This window comes from Rhinoderma darwinii, chromosome 8 (assembly GCF_050947455.1).
Source record: "Rhinoderma darwinii isolate aRhiDar2 chromosome 8, aRhiDar2.hap1, whole genome shotgun sequence".
Lineage (NCBI taxonomy): Eukaryota > Metazoa > Chordata > Amphibia > Anura > Rhinodermatidae > Rhinoderma > Rhinoderma darwinii.
This window is the reverse complement of record NC_134694.1, coordinates 97,384,861-97,408,035: the sequence shown is the minus strand read 5'-3', so window position 1 is coordinate 97,408,035 and position 23,175 is coordinate 97,384,861. Positions and strand designations below refer to the sequence as shown.

At 46.3% G+C, this 23,175-nt stretch overlaps 1 protein-coding gene across 1 annotated transcript in view; it reads left to right on the top strand.

The window, feature by feature from the left end:
- The window catches only part of DOCK11 (dedicator of cytokinesis 11), a 207,940-nt gene extending 185,795 nt beyond the window's left edge, over positions 1-22,145 (top strand). The window contains exon 53 of the mRNA XM_075835963.1: positions 21,233-22,145. Within this exon, the coding sequence (XP_075692078.1) occupies positions 21,233-21,319 (87 nt within the window). The 3' untranslated portion in view covers positions 21,320-22,145. The remainder of the gene's footprint in view (positions 1-21,232) is intronic.
- The last annotated feature ends 1,030 nt before the right edge of the window (positions 22,146-23,175 follow it).

Genomic DNA, 23,175 nt, shown 5'->3' with positions numbered 1-23,175 from the left:
TTTATCATGTATTCTGTAGTGATGTTGTCTTTTATGGGGTAAACATTCTGTTTGCCACCCTAGCAATATATCTAAATACCCCAGCTAAGTTAACCCCTTAGTGATCAGCCCTATTTTAGGCCCTAATGACCAAGCTATTTTATTCGTTTTTCTATAGTCACATTCAAAGAGCTATAACTTTTTTCTTTTTCTGTCGACATAGCTGTATGAGGACTTGTGTTTTGCGGGATTAGTTGTACTTTTTAATGGCACCCTTTTAGGGTGCATATAATTTTTTGATTAACTTTTATAAACTTTTTTTTGGGGGGGAAAGAAAAAAACCCCTGAAATTACACCATTGTTCTATGCGTTTTAAATTGACACCGTTCACTATGCGACGTAAATAACACATTACCTTTATTCTATGGGTCGGTACGATTACGGCGATACCACATATGTAGAGTTTTTTATGTTTTACGACTTTTGCACAATAAAAACTCTTTTGAACTAAAATTATTTGTTTTTGCATCGTCGCTTTCCAAGAGCCGTAATTTTTTTATATTTCCATCAATGTAGTGATTTTTTGGGTTTGTTTTTTGCGGGACGATACGTCGTTTTTATTGGTACTGTTTTGGGGTACATGGGACTTATTGATTAATTTTTATTATTACTTTTTTGGGGGGCAATAGAAAAAAATAGCAATTTCGCCATTGTTTTTTCCGTTTTTTTCACGGTGTTCACATTGCGGTTTAAATTACATATTAACTTTATTAATTGAGTCATTACGGTCGCAGCGATACCATGTGTGTGTACTTTTATTTCTTTTTTACACTTTTACTAAATAAAACCACATTTTATGGACAAAAATGGTTTTATTTATTTTTTTACTGTCATTTTTATTAATAATCTTTATTTCCCATTTATTACTTATTTTATTAGTCCTACTAGGGGACTTTACTATGCGATCTTCAGATCGCTGCTATAATACTTTGGTATACTTAGTATACCAGTGCATTATTGCCTGTCAGTGTAAATCTGATAGGCAATCTATTAGCACATGCCTCTCACATTTCCTGATAGGCATATGCCCAGGGCAGACCTGGGGGCCTTTATCAGGCCCCCGGCTGTTATGACACCCCATCGGAGACCCGCGATTGCATTTGCGGGCCGCCGATGGGTGATAGAGGGAGCTCTATCCCTCTGTAACAAGTTAAATGCCGCTATTGACGGCGGCATTTAACGGCTTAAACGGCCGCGATCGAAGTAAACTTCGATCGCGGGCGTTGGATCAGGAGCCCGGCTGACATCAGAGCCCCGGCCCCAGCCTGCACGGGACACCCGGCGGCCTAGCCTAAGGCCCCTTAGTGACCGCCCTGAAAAGGCGTATTGGTGGTCACTAAGGGGTTAAATAAAGCTAAAATAGAGGGTCCACATTCGCAATCAATTTTGTTTTACTGCATCTAAAATGGAAAATGAAGCAACTTTGCAAATAGTTTTAAGTAATTATAAAATCTATCGTTTGTGTCTACAGCACCTATGTAGACCTATGTGTCTCCATGGTAACAGATTACAAACAAACTGTCTGTAGTCTGATCCTGTAGTCATATTGCCATCCATCTGACCCCCTGCTTTTGCTAACCCACCAAATGTTAGTAAGTGGGGTACAGATATGAAAATATTGTCTGCATAGGTGGACATAGCCTGTTTTTCCATTCCACTTAATTTTGCGGTCAGAGAACATCTTGTTTATCTCCAGTTGAAAAGCTTTAAAGAGCTAGTGCTTTTCACAGCTGAGAGTTTGCTACCTCTGTATCCAGTCTGGACAATCCTCCAAGCTGATACATTTTATTGAGGGGGGATTCACACGAACGTGATTTGCGTCCGTGCAGCCCGCGTGGCTTTCACGCGGGTCGCACTGACCTATATTAGTCTATGGGGCAGTGCAGACTGTCCGTGAGTTTTGCGCAGCATGAGACCGCTGCGTAAAACTCACGACATGTTCTATATTTCGGCGTTTTTCGCGCATCACGCACCCATTGAAGTCAATGGGTGCGTGAAAATCACGCGCACCACACGGAAGCACTTCTGTGGGACGCGCGTGATTCGCGCAACAGCAGTAAAAGAATGAATGTAAACAGAAAAGCACCACGTGCTTTTCTGTTTACAAACATCCAAACGGAGTGTCATAATGATGGCGGCTGCGCGAAAAGCACACAGCCGCGCATCATACGGGGCTGACACACGGAGCTGTCAAGTGCCTTTTGCGCACGCAAAACGCTCACGTTCGTGTGAATCCGCCCTTACACTGACACATTGTAGCAAACTATCAGGGCAGGGGAGAAATTTGTGTAGCTGAAGTATTTAGCTCATGGAGGATTGTCTAGACTGGATACAAATGTATCAGCAACAGAGATCTTGAAAGTTAGGAGGAAGCATAACTCTTCATGATAGTGATTAAGCTTTATTTACATAAGACCTTCTGTAATGGCTTAGTTAATTTACATTTCTCTAGCACTGCCAGCATCTCGTTTTAGGTCTCCTCTTTTAATGTTTGATTATTTATGAGGCGATTCCATGTGTAAAGGCCCTTTTACACCGGGCAATTATCGGGCAAACAAGCGTTCACAGGACGCTAGTTCCCGATAATTGCCCTGTGTAAACAGAGCAACGACCAGCCAATGAACGAATAACGCTCGTTCATCAAGTGATTGCATCATTTTTTTTTTTTTAAAACATCATTTTTATTAACAGTTTTCAAATTTTCTTACAAACATTTCACGCAAAGGTTGCATCATGAGTGCGCAGCACTCAACTATCATTAAAGGGAATGTGTTGCCAGAAAAACATGTTTTTTTTTTTTAATTAAACATTTAGTGTGTAGGTAATTAAACATTGTTCAAATTTTTTTTATTTTTTTCACGAGTCAGGAAATATTATAAATTAGATTCTAATTTATAATATTTCCCATTGCTGGTCACTAGATGGAGCTATTCCCAAAATTGCAGCATTGCATGTGGTAAAGCAACCACATTGCTTTATGCTGCAAAATTGGGTAAAAAGCCCTCGCTCTAGTGAGCTCTCAGCATCCCCCCCCTCCTTTATCCTGACTAGTGCCGGGATAAACGAGGGGTTTGAACGGTCTAACCTCCTACACTGTGTGTCGCCATTTTTTGAGCTAACACACAGTGTAGAAGGTTAACATACAATAGTAAACGTACACAAACACGAACATACATTGAAATCTCTTACCTGCTCCTGCCGCCGCGGCTCCCTCCGGCCCGTCCGCTCCGTCTGCTGCCGCTGGTCCAAGTGCACAAGTCCGGAAGCCGCGACCGGAAGTAGTAATCTTACTGTCCGGCCGCGACTTCCGGTCCACAGGAAAATGGCGCCGGACGGCGCCAATTTCAAATTGGACTGTGTGGGAGCGGCGCATGCGCAGTTCCCACACAGACGGCGTACACAGAAGTGGATGGGACGGGAGCCGTTCGCAGTCCCTATGGGACTGTGGCTGCCGTATTCCATGTCTGTATGTGTCGTTAATCGACACATACAGAAATGGAACAAAAAATGGCAGCCCCCATAGGGAAGAAAAAGTGTAAAAATAAGAAAAAGTAAAACACAAACACACAAATAAATATAAACGTTTTTAATAAAGCACTAACATCTTTAACATATGAAAAATAAATTTGTGATGACACTGTTCCTTTAAATTAACCTTGAGTTAAATACAACATAACATAACATACAAACATGGCATAAGTGTCGATCGTCATATAGACCGAAAACATGACTTCCTCCATCCCCGACACGACTTAGGTCATCAATGAGTATCTACTTATCATTTATTCCCTGGCTAGATCAAAGTTGCAAACCCCCTAAAGTGCCTGCCAAGAGCTGTGTATAATACCACTTTGTGTGCCTGAAAGGCGTAACAATTTCCACTACCTCGGCTGCTGTGCACTGCGATTCTATGAATATTTGCCATTTAGCGAATAGCTTCTTGGTTCCCGTTTCCTTCCGTCTTTCCACCTCCACCCTCTCAAGAACTAATAACTGTTTCAGACGAGACACAATCAGGTCTAACCCCGGCGTGTCTGTTTCCAGCCACTTACTCAGGAGGCATCTCAAGGCCACCAGTAAAATCGTGTGCACCAGCAGGGGAGGTGATCTCACCCCTCGAGCACCCTCTTCCTCGGGTGGCCGCGCCTGATGGAACAATAGCGCTTGAGGCGTCATTGGAAGGTTCGTGTACCATCCCCCAAAATCGCTTTGTATGAGCACACCCCCATACTCCATGCCATAAATTCGTCAAGGGTGTATTGCATTTGGGACAACACGTAATGTGGTCGGGGAAGGATTGTGAAGGCAAAATATTAAAGTCATATATAGCTGAATGCATCAATTTAAAATAGGTTTCCCTCCAGCTCTCGTTTATAACACTCTTCCATACCGTCTCCCAACCCCCCAATATGATCTCACCTATACCTGGATCTTGAGTCCACCGTTCCCAGACTTTGAAACTAACCCTTGATTGTGGACGAACAAAACCATCTCCCAGTGCTCTATACAGCCCTGAAATAGTCGCACGCCCAGTCGTTGGACCTATGACCTCATCTAGAGTTTGAGAGGTGGCTTCCTTATTCAAATCCATGAGCCTAGAGGTGCAAAATGCTCGTGCCTGAAGAATTTGTAAAAAATTAACCCTACCTTCTAGGGGTCTGAGTTTAGTGGTGATTTCCGCCCCGGTTAACCATCTCCTTTCCTCTATATGCATAAGATCCCCTGCGTTATTTATTCCTACCGTCCCCCAAGAGGCAAATCTGTCTCCCTTGCCTACTCCCGGTAAAAATTCCGGGTGTCCGCTCAGCGGCATATGTTTCGATACCAGGTGAGGTAGATCAAAATGCTTACGTACCGCTTTCCAAGCTAGTACTGTATCTCTCAATACAATGGAGGTTTTGAGACGGCACGGAAGAGAAGCAACTCTACAATGTAGCAAAGCCTTCAGGTTCCAGGGTGAGGCATACTCCCCCTCCAGATCTAAGTTGGAATAATGGCTCGTTTCGTGAAGCCAATCTACTACATGACGAAAAAGACATGCCACGTTGCAGCCCCTGATATTCGGGAAGTTCACGCCCCCTTCTTCTTTGCCCATCATGAGCTTGGTGAGTGCAATGCGAGGCCTTTTTCCTGCCCATATAAATTTTGTGAATGCGGAAGTCAGTTTAGAGACATCCACATGTTTCAATAGGAGAGGGAGTGTTTGAAAGGGGTATAGCAATCTGGGGAAACTAACCATCTTAATCAGGTGGCACCTCCCCAGGAGGGATAATGGCAATTGGCACCATCGGGTGAGTTCCGCTTGTATTTTTTTAAATAACGGGGGATAATTTAAGCCATACAGGGTGTCTGGCACCTTCCCTATCTTGATGCCCAGATAAGTAATGCAGTGTTCAACCGGGGATATCCCACACCCCAAGGATTGCCAAAAGGTCTTAGGCAACGGTTTGCCCAACTCCAGCAGTTCGCTTTTAGCTAGGTTGACTTTATATCCCGAGCATTGCCCAAATTCCTGTAAAAAGTGAAAAACCGGCGTTAAATGCTCTTGAGGATTTGACATAAAAAGTATAACGTCATCAGCAAACAGGGCTAACTTAACTGCCAGAGACCCTACCTGAATACCTCTGAACATATCGGATTCCTCCAGGAATCTAGCCATAGGTTCCAGTGCTAGATTGAATAACAGGGGCGACAGGGGGCATCCCTGCCGGGTTCCTTTATGCAATTGAAAGGGATCCGACAGAAATCCTGAGGAGTGAACGCGGGCCTGTGGATTATTGTAAACACCCTTCAAGAAGACCCGGAAGGCTCCCTGGACATTCATTTTGTCCAGCACCATCCCCAGCCATTCCCACTGTATGTTATCAAAAGCTTTCTCTGCGTCTAGTGCTAAGAGTGCCGGCCGGGTACCTGGCTGGGGACCGTGCCTGACTGTTTCTAGCACCGTCAACACTTTGCGTAAATTAGTCACTGCCGCCCTGCCCTTTACAAATCCTACTTGGGATTTTCCCACCAGTGTGGGTAGATACGTAGCCAGACGATTGGCCAAAACTTTTGTGAGTAATTTCTGGTCTTGGTCTATCAGTGATATAGGACGATACAACCCCGGGTCAAGAGGATTCTTCCCCTTCTTGGGTAATACCTTTATATGCGCTATTTTGGCCTCTGCTGGGAGAGCACCGGTCTTTAGTAAGATATTATAGTATGCCACCAAGGTAGGGCTAATTTCTTCTCTCAGAGATTTAAAAAACTCTCCTGTAAATCCATCTGGACCCGGGGCCTTTCCGTTGGATAAGGTCTTAATGGTGCTCTGGATTTCCTCTAAGGTAATCTCTGCGCTCAAGTGGTCGTTCTGCTCCTGAGTGAGCCCAGGCAGCTTTACCTTCTCCAAAAATTCCCTACCTTTTTGGGGGTCTATGGGCGTGTCTGAGTAAAGGGCTTGATAGTATTTACTTAATATAGTGTTATTTTTTTTTGGGTCTGATGTAGAATTTCCGTTGGAGTCGTTAAGTGTTGAAATGTGTGACGGTGCAAACCTCCCCTTCGCTAGTCGCGCTAATAATTTGCCCGCTTTATTGCCGAAACGCATTAGATCTGCATCAAATTGGGACCGATAAATACTTTCTCTTTTGTCTAACCACTGATCAAATTGCCGCTTAGCTTCCCTCCATTTCTCCCCCAAAGGCGTTGATGGAGAGTGTAGAAATGCTGTGTATGCACACCATAATTGGTCGCTCGCTGCCTTGTACCCTTCGGTAGTCCTGCGTTTAAGATTAGACATAAATTGCATGATTTTCCCTCGTATTACCACTTTGGCTGTACGCCAATACAATGACGGGTCCGAGCGATGTGATGCATTATCCCCATCAAATTCCATCCACCACCCCTTAAGCTTCTGTAGAAAGCCCTCATCCTTTGCCAGAAAGGCGGGGAACCTCCAAATAAAATCCGTTCCCCTAGCTACTGTGTCGGCCAAAGTAATGGTAACCGGGGCATGGTCCGAAATAACGAGATCCTCAATCGCCGCTTCACGTAATCGTCGAGATAATGCATCATTAACTAGCAAGTAATCAATACGCGACCATGACTGATGGACATGAGAAAAATGAGTGTATTCCCGCGCATCAGGGTGTAGACACCTCCAAGCATCTGTTAGGGCAGTGTGTCTTAAAAAGTCTGGCAAGATCTTATCCCCATTTCTCTGCGAACTAGTCCCAGCGCTCCTATCTTCCCTGGAGGACCTTACAGTGTTAAGGTCTCCCCCTAGAATTAAAAGCCTAGTACGATCCTGCTGGAGTTGGGCTTCCAAATTACCCAAAAAAACTGTGTTAGGGGGCGTGGCCAGCTATGGGAGAGTGAAGACGTGCTCTTTCCAGCTCCTCTAACAGCGTGTCCAAAATCGGCTGACATCCACTCCCAGATATGGGGAAGAACTCCAAAAAAACAAAGGCAGCAGCCCCTTCATGCCCCTCATCGCCCCAGCGCGATATCGGGGATTATTTTGGGCGACAGCCCCAGATGCAGCTGCGGGCTGCGACGCGGGCCGAGGCCGGTGGTCAAGATGGCCGCCCGACCTCTTCAGCTTCAACGGCCCAGTGCTCAGGGGCGCCGGAGACGACAGCAGGACAAGTCCACTCACCTTCTGAGGTGCAGCCCTTGAAGGTCCCCGGTCCTCTGTCTCCTTCCCGGGCGGTGATAGTTCCTGCGGCACGGCCGACGCCTGCCGATTTCCAAGATGGCCGCCAGGACCATGAGGCGTGCGGATGCGGGCCTGCTCTGGAGAGCACGGCCCTTCTTTCAGCTGATCCGGAGGAGAGAGGACCAGCACAGAAGGTACCGGACCCAGAGGCACCAGATCCCCGGTCTAGCTGGGAGGCATTGGGGGCCCCTGCAGCGGCGGATGCCGTTCCCCTGTCGCAAGACCATGAGGCCTCTCAAGATGGCTCTCTGGAGGGCCTGCGCATCCCGGGACGCCACCCTCCCCCGTCACTGCTCTCATGGCCTGCGGGCCCTCTCCTGCCGAGACCCGACAGCGGCCTACTTTCATCCCCGGGAATGAGAGACACCACACCTGCCCAGCCTGCAGTTCTGCAATTGGAGGAGCTAGCCAGGAGGCACAGTGAGTACCTAGGCCCTGAGCCTCCCATCACCCAGCTCACCTCACACCCTATGGGACTGATAGCTCCAGTGCTTCCCCTCCCGCCCAGGGACCCTGGGCTGGTGGTGGCCTCTCCCTCGTGGTCCTCTGGCTCCGCATGGCACAGCTTCCCCAATGCCCCAACAACCACAGCCTTGACCCTGCCTGTGGGGTCTCCCAAGCACCCTGGGAATATGCCTGCATTACATGCAAGTGGCCAAGGTCCTCAAGTACACCCACTCCCGTCCCCTGAAGTGGACACGCCAGCCAGTAGTGGATTAAGTTTTACTGACCCGTCGTCTGGATCTATGTGTGAAAATCGGCCGGCGACTCTCTCAGATATCCGCCAGCTTGTTCAATTGTTGCCTACTAGGGCTGATATGACTTCGTTTGCCAGACAGATCGTTGAAGAATGCAAGATGGAGTTTACACAGTTTCGTGCTGAACTTTCCTCACTTTCTACGAGGGTGGACACTCTTACACAGGACCGGGTTTCTGATAATGCCACTATTGCAGATATCCAATCCACTATCCAGCAGCACTCAGCTCAGTTGTTCACTTTGCAGCAGCACCTTGATGATATTGAAAACCGCAATAGGAGGAACAACCTACGTGTTCGAGGATTGCCCGAATCTGTTCCTGCGTCTGATCTGTTTTCGACTCTCTCCACCATCTTCAATACTTTACTTGGCCGTCCGCCGAATACCCATATAGAGATCGACCGGGCGCATAGAGCTCTCCGCCCTGTAAGTGTTGACGATCCTCGGCCGAGGGATGTCATCTGCCGAATCCATTTTTACGCAATCAAGGACTCTATCCTCCAAAAAATCAGACGGCAGCCCATCATTCTCCACCAAGGCACGCAGTTAGGTATTTTGCCGGATTTGTCTCGACATACGCTGGCGCAAAGAGCTGCTCTCAAACCCCTGCTGGAGGTGCTTCGGAATCGGGACATCATCTACAGGTGGGGCTTCCCGTTTGCCCTGATGGTCCGACAGGAGGGCCGTACCTACACTGTGCGATCCCCGGCCGACCTGCCTGGTTTCTTGCGGGACTTGAACCTTCCTCAGGTTGCACTACCGGAGTGGCCCTCGTTGTTATCCTCTGCTGGCGGGGGATCGTGGGGGAGACGCCCGTTCTCTGGGCCCCTGGCTGTGGTGGAGGGTCGCCCTCCGCGTGGACCTCGCAGACGATCTAGGCGCCGACAAGAACGGGACCCTACTCCACCCATGGAATCCGCCCGTTCGGCGTGATGACCCGGACTGCCGCTCCTGGAATTCCTCCTGTTACTTACTTGCTGTCTGATTTCAAGATTACTTGTTGCTCTGAGTATTTCCTTCAGATGCCTTCCAATGTCTTCCTCTCTCGTTATTTAAAATGTGCAAATGATGTTAAGCTGTTAATACTTATATTATTGTACGCTAAGGAGTGCGGATAACTCTTATGCGTAGTTGTCACCTTCCCCCTGTAGGTTTTGGACCGAATTTTTGGTCCTCCGTAATTGTGCGCTTAGCTTGTGCGGCAGTGGTTTTCGTACTGCCGTTTTGGTTTGATTTTATGTCTGTGTTTTTGTCTAATGCTGTTCTTTACTCCTAGCTTGTTTCCCTCCTCTGCTTCCCTCCTGGCGATCCTGGACTCCGATCCTTTGTGCGCTACCCGGCATACCTCAGCGAGCCGTTTAGTCTGCATCCATGGCTGACCTTACTATTGCCTCCTTCAACGTGAAGGGGCTGAATGTTCCTGAAAAGCGGGCGCAAATCTTACACCATCTACACAAGCGTAAGGTACACATCGCATGCTTCCAGGAAACACATTTTAAGGAGGGACATACCCCTACTATCAAGCACAAACATTACACTACGTGGCATTTCAGTAATAATCCCCTTTCCAGATCGTGTGGAGTTGCCATAGCCCTTCACAAGTCTCTCCCCCATCAGGTTGTCAATCTTGTTGTGGATCCCGATGCGAGATACCTCATCTTCGTACTTAATATTGGAGGGAGGGAATTCACGGTGATTAACGCTTATGTTCCTAACCAGGGTCTGGTGCCCTTCATTCTTCATCTTATAGAAACCGCCCTTCCGGTGGTCCGGGGGACTGTGGTGCTGTGTGGAGACTTTAACCTTACTATGGATCCGACGGTGGATAATTCTACGGGTCGCTCTAGTGTTGCATACGGTGCTATTAGGCGGGCGAAGCGTGCTCTCCTACAACTGCAACTGTGTGATGCATGGCGTATTCAACATCCCACGGATAAGGATTATAGTTTTTACTCCCATCCGCATGGCACCTACAGTCCCTTGGATTACATTTTCCTTCAGCAACATGCTCTCCCCTGGGTAGCCTCTACGTCCATTGGCAGTATCCTGTGGTCTGACCATGCCCCGGTATATTGCACCTTACATCTCCCCTTCATCACTAAAGGCCCCTGGACTTGGAGACTGAATGAGTCCCTGCTCCTGGATGGGGTGTGCCAGGCTGATTTGCTTCAAACGGTGGAACATTTCACACTTGATCATGCCCAGGATGACACGTCCCCATTGGTTCGGTGGGAAGCCCTTAAATGCGTTCTCAGGGGAGTCCTCATAAAACACGGGGCGCGCCTTAAAAGAGAAAGGGCCCACTCCCTTAAAATTGCTCTCCAAAAAATTAGCGCTCTTGAACTGGCTCACAAACGTGCGCTGTCTCTTCCGATTTTAAGGGAGTTACAGGTTGCCCGACAGGACGCTAGACGGCTGTTGGACTCTGCCCAGCAGCGCGCTCTCCAAGTCTGTCGCAGTAAATTCTACGAGTTTGGCAATAAGAGCGGACGTATGTTGGCCAGAGCTTTAAAAAATAGAATCGCCCAGTCACACATCCCAAATACTAAGGCTCCTTCTGGCCAGGTTGTTCACACGACCCCAGAGATAGCGGAGTGCTTCCATAGTTTTTTCTCTGATCTTTACAACCTTGACCCTCCCACCTCCGCCCCCTCCCATCCGCCGAACCGGGATTCTTTCCCATCTCCCTTCACACAGTTGTCGGGGGAGATAGCTGAGGAACTTGATATGGATTTCACTTCCTCGGAGCTCCTCATGGTTATAACCGAGCTTCCTGGGGGAAAGAGTCCTGGCCCGGATGGCTACACTGCCAAGTTTTACAAGGTGTTGGCGGACCGGTTGCTACCGCTTTTGTTGTTAGCTTTTAACTCTATTTCCCCGGAGGTCCTGTTTCCTCCTAGCTCCACCTTGGCTCATGTCGTGGTTATCCCTAAGCCGGGTAAGGACCCTCAACTATGCTCCAGTTATCGTCCCATCTCCTTGCTCAATGTAGACCTAAAAATTTACGCTAAATTGCTCGCCAATAGATTGAATAAATACCTGCCTGACCTAATCCACCCGGACCAGGTGGGGTTTGTGCCTGGTCGGGAGGCCCGTGACAACACCCTTAAAACTTTCGATATCATTCACCACGCCCAGACTAACCGAATCCCGCTCATGATTCTGTCCCTAGATGCTGAAAAGGCGTTTGACAGAATATCGTGGCCTGCCCTTTACCAAACCCTTCGGCATGTGGGAATAGGACCCTCTCTTTTGGCAAAAATTATGGCATTGTATCGCACGCCTTCGGCCCAAATAAAAATAAATGGCTCCCTCTCGGCACCTTTCCCTATTTACAATGGCACGCGACAGGGCTGTCCCCTGTCCCCCCTGTTGTATGTCCTGGTTATGGAACACCTCATGGCCTCCATTCGGAGCAACACGGATATTAAGGGTATTAATATTGGAGGGAAGGAATACAAGTGCTCAGCATTTGCTGATGACCTATTGGTCTATCTAACAGACCCTCATGTCTCCCTTCCTTCACTGATGTCCGAGTTGTCTCGTTTTGGAACATGGTCTAATTTCAAAATCAATTTCTCCAAGTCTGAGGCGTTAAATGTTTCTCTCCCAGGCCCGTTAGTATCGCTTCTCCAAAGTAATTTCCCCTTTTCATGGCCCTCCAGAGGTATTACATATTTGGGTGCCCGTATAAGTGGGGATCTTACACAATTGTTTACAAATAATTTTATCCCCCTACTGGCCAAGTTTCGCACTGATCTTAATTCCTGGCATAAGACTGAGTTTTCCTGGTTTGGTCGTATCAATATTATTAAGATGTCTCTCCTCCCCCGCTTACTTTATCTCCTGCAGACGATCCCCATCTCTATCCCATCCTCCTATTGGTTGCGGCTTCAGCGATGCTTCGGCTCCTTCATTTGGCCAACTGGTCGTCCACGTTTGAGCCGGGCTCTGCTGACTCGTTCCAGGGGTGCGGGTGGGGTTGGTCTGCCGGATTGTCGGCTCTACTATCTGGCGGCAACTCACGCACGGGTTTTAGATTTCTTTCATAACCGTGAATCAAAATTATGGGTCCGTTTGGCTCAACAACTATGTCCCAGTACCCTATCATCCCTGCCGTGGATCCTGCCCGGGAATAGACCGACTCAAGCCTCCTTTGTTGTTTACCATACCCTCATGGCGTTGAGGTCCTTAGGGCCTGGAAGTACGCTTATAGACCCTCTGGGTCCTTTAACTCCTATCACAGATAATCCAGACTTTCCTGCTGGTAAAGCTGGTCGCTCCTTCCTAGGCAGGTCGTCCACCGGCCCCATGTATTTTGCTCAGGTCCTCTCCGCTTCCTCTCTTCTCCCTCTAACCTCCATCTATCCCGATGCCGTGCCCCTCACTCGCCATATATATGAATATGCCCAGTTAAAACATTTTTATGGAACAGTTAACCGACGCGCACATCTTCACAGGGTGTTGACGGACTTTGAGCGCCTATGTGTCTCCTCCCAGCCCCCTACCCATACCATATCCACAATATATAAATTACTCCTTTCACAGCGTTCCCAACAACTCCCCTCCTTCTGTGGGGCCTGGGAGAGAGAATTACATACTACATTTACTGACGCACAATGGAAGAGGTGTTTCTCCCTCTCACAAAAAGCCTCTATAGCCATAAGGGCCCAGGAAACTAGCTACAAAATTGTCTCTAGATGGTATAGGGTCCCGGCTGCGCTTCATAAATGGTATCCGTCTGTGCCTGACAAATGTTGGCGCTGTGGTGCTGCGGGAGGCTCCATGTCACATGTCTGGTGGAGTTGTCCCTTGTTGAGGAGTTTTTGGGATTCGGTACTTAAATTAATAGTGGAGGTTACTGGGGTCTCTGTCCCCAACTCTCCGGAAGCAGCTCTTTTATTCATGTTCCCGATGCCAATACACGTTTATAAAAGCTCCCTAACTAGACATCTCCTTCAGGCGGCAAAATCAGTGATCCCGCGCAGGTGGAAAACGGCCATACCCCCAACATTAGATGAGTGGTTTCGGGAAGTTGCCTTGATACAGCGAATGGAACACTTGGTGGCTCACTCCCCGGCAGCTGTGGTAAAATACACGTCTACATGGTCTCCCTGGATAGTGTTTCTTTCTTCTCCTTCCTACCTCACGGCTGTCACCTGAGTCGGCCTATGCCCCTGTGAAAGGTACTATGGCTTTTGCTCGCTGCTGATTTTCATTCATAATACGCCGGAACTGGAGTCCAGGATCCCCTTGTCCTCTCCCCTCCCTCCCTCCTATCCCTCCCTCTCTTGGGGCCTTTCTCTATACTTTCTCTTCCCCTGTCTAGGGTAATGTGCCTCTTCTGCTCTGTTTGAATTAAGTGGTCTAGCTGTACCTCCTGTTGTTATGCCTCTAGGATTACTCACGCTACTGTTGTACACCGACCATTCTTTTGCATGTTGAGATGTGATGCACATTATTGATTTTCCCTTTGGTGTTTTGTTTGTTTTTGCTTTGGTCCACTGACCTTGTTTGTTTTTTATTTAAGGTGTGGAGGTCTCCCCTCCACTATGTTTTGTAACTTTTGTGTTCTGAAACTCAATAAAAATTTTGAATAAGAAAAAAAAAAAAAAAAAACCTGTGTTAACCGTATTTGGGCCATACACATTATGAATACTGATAGTTTCCCCTGCATGTTCCACCACTAGATGGATCCAACGACCCTCATCATCACGCTCCTGGGACACCAGCGTAAACGCAAAATTTTTATGTACCAAAATTATAACTCCCGCCTTACCCTCCCTTGCCAGCGAGCCAAAAACCTGGCCCACCCAGAATTTTTGCAAATACTTAAATTCTGGCTCGGTAAGGTGAGTTTCCTGTAATAGGGCTAGATCTGGGTGTAATCGTTTCATGTGTCGCAAAAGTTTGGTCCATTTCTGTGGGGACCTAAGCCCTTTAACGTTCCATGAGATTATTTTCATGTTATTGGGCAGTGCATAAGATGAGCTAAAATGTCTAAAAGTCGTGATAGGTTCGGGGAGTCAGATCCATCTTTTCCCAAAAGCCATGCGTAAACATTAAGAACGTAGCCAAAACCCGGCTTAGAAACCAAAACTGAACTCCATATCAAGGCCATCAGGCCATTACCTAAAAAAAACGAAAAATCACCTGCGGCAGGGGTCACCAAACCCTTAATACCCATTGGCGTAAGAGACTTCACTTTTTTCTGTTGTGCCAAAACACGTCCCTCCCTCCCCCTCTCCCCCACACCTGCATATATATCACCTTCAATGAGTAAGCTACACCTGCCCTTGCCACCTCATTAACCCTTTGCCGCCTGTACACAAAGTTATACATTCTTATACCATCGGTTTAACATCCTAGAGTCCGTTTGGACTATAACATAACATGTCAAAATGAATCGTGCTTCACCTCTAGGTTTCCCTGCCTCCTTTTCCAAGATCCCCTACCGAACCTTCCCAAAATATGCGATCTGTGGCAGATATAACTAATCCCTTGCATAGGGGAGGCATTGTATCATTCCCGGTCGAGCACGCCCACAAGGAGAGATCTCAGAGCCTGCCCTAACTCACTCTCTAATCCCCTGTAGTGAAAATGCGGGAAAATACCAAAATGCATACATTTTAACATTATAACGTTATAACATTAGGTCAGCTGCTGACCGGTACAAGGTGCCTTATAAGACCGCCAAATGCCGCCCTCAGAACTTTTAAAATTATCTGCAAACTTATCTGCAGCCGATCGGAACCTGCGATTGATCTACAGCGTCCACATGACCATCATCACATCAGATAAAATGGTGCTGAGAAAACTTCGCCCGTCAATCAGGAGACGTAGATCGGGTGCGGTCTCGCGTACGCCTCTGCGGCTTCGGAGAGTCCCCTCCATTTCCGGATCGACCCCCCCGGGATCTTCCTGGTGTGGGCATTAAAGCTTCTGCCCAGGTTCGCTCCATATCTAGTCGATTCCGTTTGGCTTCTCTTGACTTGCGATTTGGACTGTGTGTTGGACTGCGATGCTCCTCGTGCTGGGGTCTGTGTCTGCAAAGCTCTGTAAGTGCGTCCTCCGCTTCCTTCGGTGTGGTGAAAATCTTGGTCCGCCCGCTTTCCTGAAACACCCGTAATATGGCTGGATACTGCGGGTTAAAATGTATTTTCGCTTGGAACAGCGCGGTACAGATCTTGCTGAAAGAACGCCTTCGTTTTGCGACCTCCGTAGAATAGTCCTCGAAAAGTAGCACTTTCATGCCCATTATTTCCAAAGGACGCGATCTGCTGCGGAATGCCTTCATAAGTGCCACCTTATCATTGTAATCCAACAGTTTAAAGATTACTTGTCTGGGACGAAGCGAACTGTGGTCATCAGCTGCTGGGAGATGTCTGGGGTCCGGCCCCACCCTGTGTGCCCTCTCCACCCGGCAGGGACGTGGAAGACCTAACGCTGCTGGCAATGTCCTCTCACATAATCGCTGTAAATCAGAAGGGATCACCGCTTCTTTCAGACCCACCAGTCGTAGGTTGCTCCTCCTGGAGCGGTTTTCCAGATCCTCCACCTTGTCCCCCAACTGCGTAGTAGCAGACAGCACCACTTTAAGTTTGGATTGCAGGCGCTCATTTTCATCCTCCAGCAACGTCATACGCTGTTCTAATTCATCAGTCCTGGAAGTGACTTGTGCCAGCTCCGCATGCACGCGGTTCAGGGAATCTTGCACCGTTTTCTCCAGTGCCTTTTGCAGGTCTGGCGCTATCTGCTTGGCCACTTCATGGGCCAGGGCTATATAATCAATAGGTGCAGGATGAGAAGAGACTATGGGCTCTGCAGGGCTTGAAAGCTGGGACTGAGGGTGCTGCAGCTCATCTTCCTGTGTCCATACAGGCACCACCGGGTATGTTTCTGTGTGCAGGGCTGGTGGCTTCACCGCTGATTGTCGTCGCCGGAGCGACTATTGCGAGCAAGCAGGCTGGACAGGAGCTCAGTCACTCGCGTCCTGCATCGCCAGCGGCGGAAGTCGATTGCATCATTTTAAATGCAGAAACTGTTATCGTTGTTGGCAGCGCATCTCCCTGTGTAAACAGTGAGATGGGCTGCCGACATGTTAGAAATGTATGGGGATGAGTGATCGGAGTAATGAGCGCTCATTACCATACTAGCGCCTTGTGAAAGGAACAAACGATGTGCCGATCAATGAGCTCAGTCATTGATCGGCGCACGTTTACACGGCACTCGGGCGGTGTAAAAGGACCTTAAAGGCCCTTTTACACGGGCAAACGCTCGTTCATAGAACACTCGTCATCGGAAATTGCCCTGTGTAAACAGGGCAGCAATCAGCAGATGAACGAGCAGACAGGGAGACCGGCTGCCGACATGATAATGTATGGGGACGAGCGATCGGAGTAACAAGCGCTTGTCCCCATACTAGCTCCTTGTGTAAGGAACAAACGAGCGCGGATCAACGAGCTGTCTCGTTGATCGGCGCTCATTCACACGGCCAAGGAAGTGCCGTGTAAGAGGACCCTAATACTTTCCCATTGGGTTATTTTGTATATTTACATGAGATTAGGAGCAATGGCTGAATAAAATATTTTATCTTCAGATGTTGTTTTGTTTTTTTACAATCTGCTCTCCTGCAACTTTTATTACCATTTTGTTTACCTCCTGCATATACACGTTTTAGCTAAAAATTCATATAATACAGCAGCTAACAGAAGTATCATGTTTTTTCCATTGCCATTTATTATGGCAGAAATCTTTTCATTACATAACACTGTATCCAAAGCAAAGAGCCCAGCAGATCTGTTTTATTTCCTGGCGTGATTTTAATAAATGGACCTGCCTAATGATTTATAGAATTTTACAGAGCTAGTAAATAAGTCAGTAGGTAATGTTAACACTTGAAGTGTGGCATCATATAACACCTTGTCACAGTCTAAGGTGCAGCACTGTAAAATGTAGTTGGTTTAGTAATAGTTTGCTGCACTAAATTTTTTTGTTTATGAGGTGAACTGTTAGGGCATGGCCAGACGTGGCGTATTTCTGCCGACACTGTCCGCATCAATGCCGCACATAATCTGCGTTGCAGATTCTTTTGCAGCTTTGCCTAATATGGGCAGGAAATTGATGCAGATTAGCCGTTGCGTATTCAGGTAAAGAGTACTTCCCTTCTCTCTATCAGTGCAGGATAAAGAGAAGGGACAGCCCTTTCCCTAGTAAAAGTAAAAGAAATGCATACTTACCCGGCCGTTGTCTTGGTGACGCCTCCCTCTTTCGACATCCAGCCTGACCTCCCTGGATGACGCGGCAGTCCATGTGACCGCTGCAGCCTGTGATTGGCCTGTGATTGGCTGCAGCCGTCACTTGGACTGAAACGTTATCCCGGGAGACCGGACTGGAGGTAGAAGCAGGGAGTTCTCGGTAAGTAGGAACGTCTATTTTTTTTACACGTGGATCTATATTGTGATCGGAAGTCACTGTCCAGGGTGCTGAAACAGTTACTGCCGATCGTTTAACTCTTTCAGCACCCTAGACAGTGACTCTCCTGATGTCGCCTAGCAACGCTCCCGTAATTACGGGTGCACACATAGACGTCTATGGGCCTGCCCGTGCCGTAATTACGGCCCGTGATTACAGGCGTTTTTACGTTCGTGTGCATGGGGCCTCAGTCTGGCTATAGACCTAGAAATACATAGGTCCAGCCAGAATGAACAAGTATCCTGTTCGAAAAAAAAAAATACGCAACGCAACACACATAACATCTGCGGATTTCATTGCGGAATTTTAAATCTCCATTGAAGTCCGCAACAAGTCCGCTACACGTCCACAACAGCCAGTGTATGCTGCGGACACCAAATTCCGCACAGCAGCCTATGGTCCGCTGCAGAGTTTTCTGCCACGTCTGCACGAACTTAACTAAAAAGGTTTGTAAACCAATGGAGGATATGTCCGCTGTGGAATTCCAGAGCAATTCCGCCACGTCTGGCCGTGCCCTTACTTGTATCCACTCTTGCCAGCAACATAAATAAAGGGGTCGTATTGACAGTGTAAGATTAGATTTACACTAAATTTGGGGCGAACATTTGGCATATACGCCTGAAAAAAATTCAGACGATTAATTTGATTCATCAAATGTGTTGAGACTATTAGGCTGTGTTCACACTGAGTTTTTTGCAGGAGCACCATTCCTCCTGCAAAAACTGCTCCAGATGTTTTTTGCACAGTGGTTTGACAAAAACTCGTCAAAACACTCGTCGAGGTGTTTTTTTCTCGTTTCTGACTGATTGAAATGTGGTTTTGGAGGCGGAAACCGCCTCAAGATAGGTCATGTCGCTTCTTTTTACCGCGACGCAGTTTTTCCGGTCGCGGTAAAAAAAACTCGTCCGCCTCCCATTGAAATCGATAGGAGGCATTTTCGGGCGTTTTTTGACGAGTTTTGCGGAGCGGTTTCCGCGCCAAACAATGAGAAGTGTATGACGCTGATTGGTCACTGATTGGTCAGCCTCATACACTTCTCTGTACAACGCCCAGTTGGTAAAAAGTAAAAACACGCCCAGTTGTCTATTATGAAACTAATTAGCATAAATCTAAAATTGTTTATAACTTGCTCAAAAATGATCGTTTTTCAAAATAAAAACCACTGTTATCTACATTACAGCGTCGATCACATTATGTAGGAGATAGGGCACTTATAATGTGGTGACAGAGCCTTAAGTATACTCTGGGATACCAATGGGATTGAGTGGGGCTGCAATACCAGACACAACCGCATGTACGGATGAGCCGATGTGTCTGGATAACAATAAAGGAGCTGGGACGCTCCAGCAACCACCTTTAGTCTGATAATTGGCGGGGGTCGAACTCCCACCAATCAAGCATTGATGGAATATTCGAAAGGCCCTTTTTACACCGGCCAATTATCGGCCAATTATCGGGCAAACGAGCATTCACAGAACACTTGTTCCCGATAATTGCTCTGTGTAAACAGGGCAACAATCAGCAGATGAACGAGCAGATGCTCGTTCACTGGCTGATTGCAGCATTTTAAATGCTGAAACCATTATCCTTGTCGGCAGCAAATCTCCCTGTGTAAACAGGGAGATACTCTGCCGACATGATAATAATGTATGGGGATGAGCGATCGGAGTAAAGAGCGCTCGTCCCCATACTAGCTCCTTGTGAAAGGAGCAAACGAGCGCCGATCAGCTAGATCAGTGCTCGTTTACATGGATAGGCCATAAATATTTTAATCCCGAAAAAAAACCTTTTCAGGAGTGGTCTGATTTCAACAATCCCTCCTTAATTTATGGATCCACCTGAGGCTGGCAGATCACGGGGATTACCTCGTTATCCAAGGATTTCTACAGTCTAGAAAACACAGCATTGATTTCTATGCATGCTAGCGGCCCTCCTGAGCTGAAATCCATTTTGGAAACATTTTTAATGGAGGCTGACCAGAAGAATTTACATCCTGACATGAATGTATAAGCAATTTGAATCCACCCAAGGTCTCCATGACAACAATGTATCTAAAAAATCAGAACAGCACATGTTGTCTCCAGAAAATCTCAGTGGTGCAGCCTCAGGCTTTGGGCTTCATGCAATCATCTCTTTTAAAGGATATCCTCAATGCATAGGACAGACTTGTCTGACAGATATTTGGATTGGATGAACCCAATATTTCTGATGCTGTTCTCCTAATTTCCTGCTGTTATATCTAAACTTTTACCTAGCCATGGAAGTTTTGAATGTTTTTGTAGAAAATTATAATGCTAGTTTCAAATGTCTTCACTGCGACATATTACAGCAGCAACACCCAGACACCCCCATGGTTTTACAAAACCGATTAAAATGGGGAGTGTAAAAAATAAAACATAAACAAGAGAAGTAGAAGACTTTTCATCTGATTAGGGCTCACTCATAGTTCTTTGGCTAAAAAAAAACAAAAAACATCAAACAGTGCTGTGTGAACCTGGTTATCTGTGTTTGTAGTGTTCCTTGTCTGTCCTTTTCTAATCAATGCAAATGCGAATATAATATGACTTCAGAAAACACTGCCTGCTTTGTATATACAATATTGATTTCCCTCCTATGTTCAGGTAATAGACATACTGTAAAGGCTGTTTACACCAGGCAGTTATTACAATTTGTTTATTTACAAGTGATGAGTGTAAATGTAAATGCACAAAAATATCAACAATTAAACTCATAAATAGTTAATCTAAATTGATTGATACGTAAAAACCATTATCAGCGGCTGCATCATCTCCTATGAAGACCTATGTGTCTCCATGGTAACAGACTACAAATAAACCATGTGTAGTCTGATTCTGCAATCAAGCACCCTTACACCTGTCTCCTACTTTTTGCTGCTATACATTTGGTAGGTTAACAAGAAGTAGAGGACAGATGGAATAGATGCATAGATCTATATAGCAGCTGTAGACAGAAAACGGTGGTAAAAAAAAGTATTTGGTGGGGTCCTGGTGCCGAGACCATCACTTATCGCTAGAAAGTATGGACTGCGGCGTCCCTTCACCATCTTACTGGAGAGATATTGTCTGGTCATTATAGTCTATGTGGAATAACAGCAAAAGTAATGTATTTTTCTTCTCTTTAAATGCTGCCTCTGGAAAGCTCTGAAGGTAAATTTAGTGTGTGAGAAAAACAATCATTATCTGTGGGTTAGATGTATACATCTGGGACCATTTTAACCGTGGCCTGTGCTATTTTCTTGTAGATCTATCAGGAAGATACCATGCACTCTTCATGGATGCAGAATTCTTTGCATGTCTTCTGTGCCATTAGTGGGACCACAAATGAATGAACTGCTTACAGCAACAAGAGAAAACAACCGAGCCCCCACATTCATCTGTCTCAGGAACAACCCAACATGGACTTCTGGACTAACGTGGACTTTCTTATTTTAGTGAAAGAAACATTTCATCTGAGGATTTTCAGGAGAGTTTGCCCGGGAGCTTTCATAGAATGGATATGTTAGGGCTGAGATTCCACAGTTGTGTTATGTTGTATTCATTTTGATTGCACATTACTGTGTAGAATTATCTAAAGTTGTACATACAGATGTAGTAGTGCTGGGTTTGTCAGCACAGCTTGTTCTGGTACCATGTTATGGTTAACCTGTGGTTTTCCAAGACTGCAGGTAACATAATGTGGGGTCATAACGCAATTATCACATTGAACACAAATGTCAATCCCAGCTCTGCTACATGTCTACAAAGAAAGAATCACCAGTCTCCCTCAATTGTAATCATTATTTCATTTAAGTGCACATTTTAAATGGAGGAAACAAATTTGTGAGTTGAACCAATATTCCTAAAAATGGAGCTTATCATTCTTGTGACATACCAATAGCACGGGCGCCGGGTGAGCTCCCCTCATGACTCCATGAGTCACTCACTCAATGCATTGTACAGAGAATTGGGGTCAGTGTGGAGGAAGTCACAGGCATCGGTGCTTATCTCTGTTGTAAATACTGTATGTGCAACATGCAAGTGCCTGAATTACTTTGAAACTTTTATTTCGGTGTGTAAACAATCTGTTCAATATGGTCATTTCATTTGTATGTTTTCCACATTGTTTACATATTGGTATTTATTTTACAACCAAGCTAGGACCTCACAGCATGAAATACAAGTTGCTTAGATGAGGAGGGGGGGGGGGGGGGGTTTACATATAAAATTGGAAAATGTCATGAGATGGAAATATTATACTAACTTATACAGCCTGGAAAAATGTAAAAACTTTTGGTATAAAATTGTTTTGGTAGCTGACAAACACCACACACATTGCGTATCCATCCTGTATTTATTGTGCATCTGTCATTAGATAGATTTACTTTTAAAAGGGACATTCCAGACGAAACAGATATACTGTGTTATGACAAGTGCAGAACCTGAGCGGGTGGACAGGGATTTATAGAGGCTCTCAGTCCTTGCACAAGTTATAAGGGTATGTGCACACGACCTCTTTTCAGACGTAATGGAGGCGTTTTACGCCTCAAATTACGCCTGAAAAAACGCCCCTAATACGCCTACAAACATCTGCCCATTGCTTTCAATGGGAATTCTGATGTTCTGTTCCCACGAGCCTTTATTTTACGCTTCACTGTGAAAAAACGGAGCATAAAAAGACGCTTTGTAAAAAGAAGTAGCATGTCACTTCTTGGGCTTCACACGACCTATTTTCAGGCGTAAACGAGGCGTATTATGCCTCGATTTACGCCTGAAAATATGGCTCCAATACGTCGGCAAACATCTGGCCATTCATTTGAATGGGTTTGCGACGTACTGTGCCGACGACCTGTAATTTATGCGTTGTTGTAATTTGAGCCGTTTTTCATTGAATTCAATGAAGAACAGCTCTAAATTACGGCCGTCAATGACGCCTCGCAAAATGCGAGGACGAGCAATTACGTCTGAAATTACGGAGCTGTTTTCTCCTGAAAACAGCTTCGTAATTTCAGCCGTAAAGGACGTGCACGTGTGCACATACCCTTGAAGTGTTTTTTGGAGCTGATTTTCCATTGAACACTATGAAAAACGCCTCAAAAAATGTCTGAAAAGAAGCCTCAAAAGAAGCTCCAAATTTCATTCTCAGCTTCAAAAACGCCTGAAAATCAGAGGCTGTTTTCTCTAAAATCCGCTCCGGATTTTTCAGAAG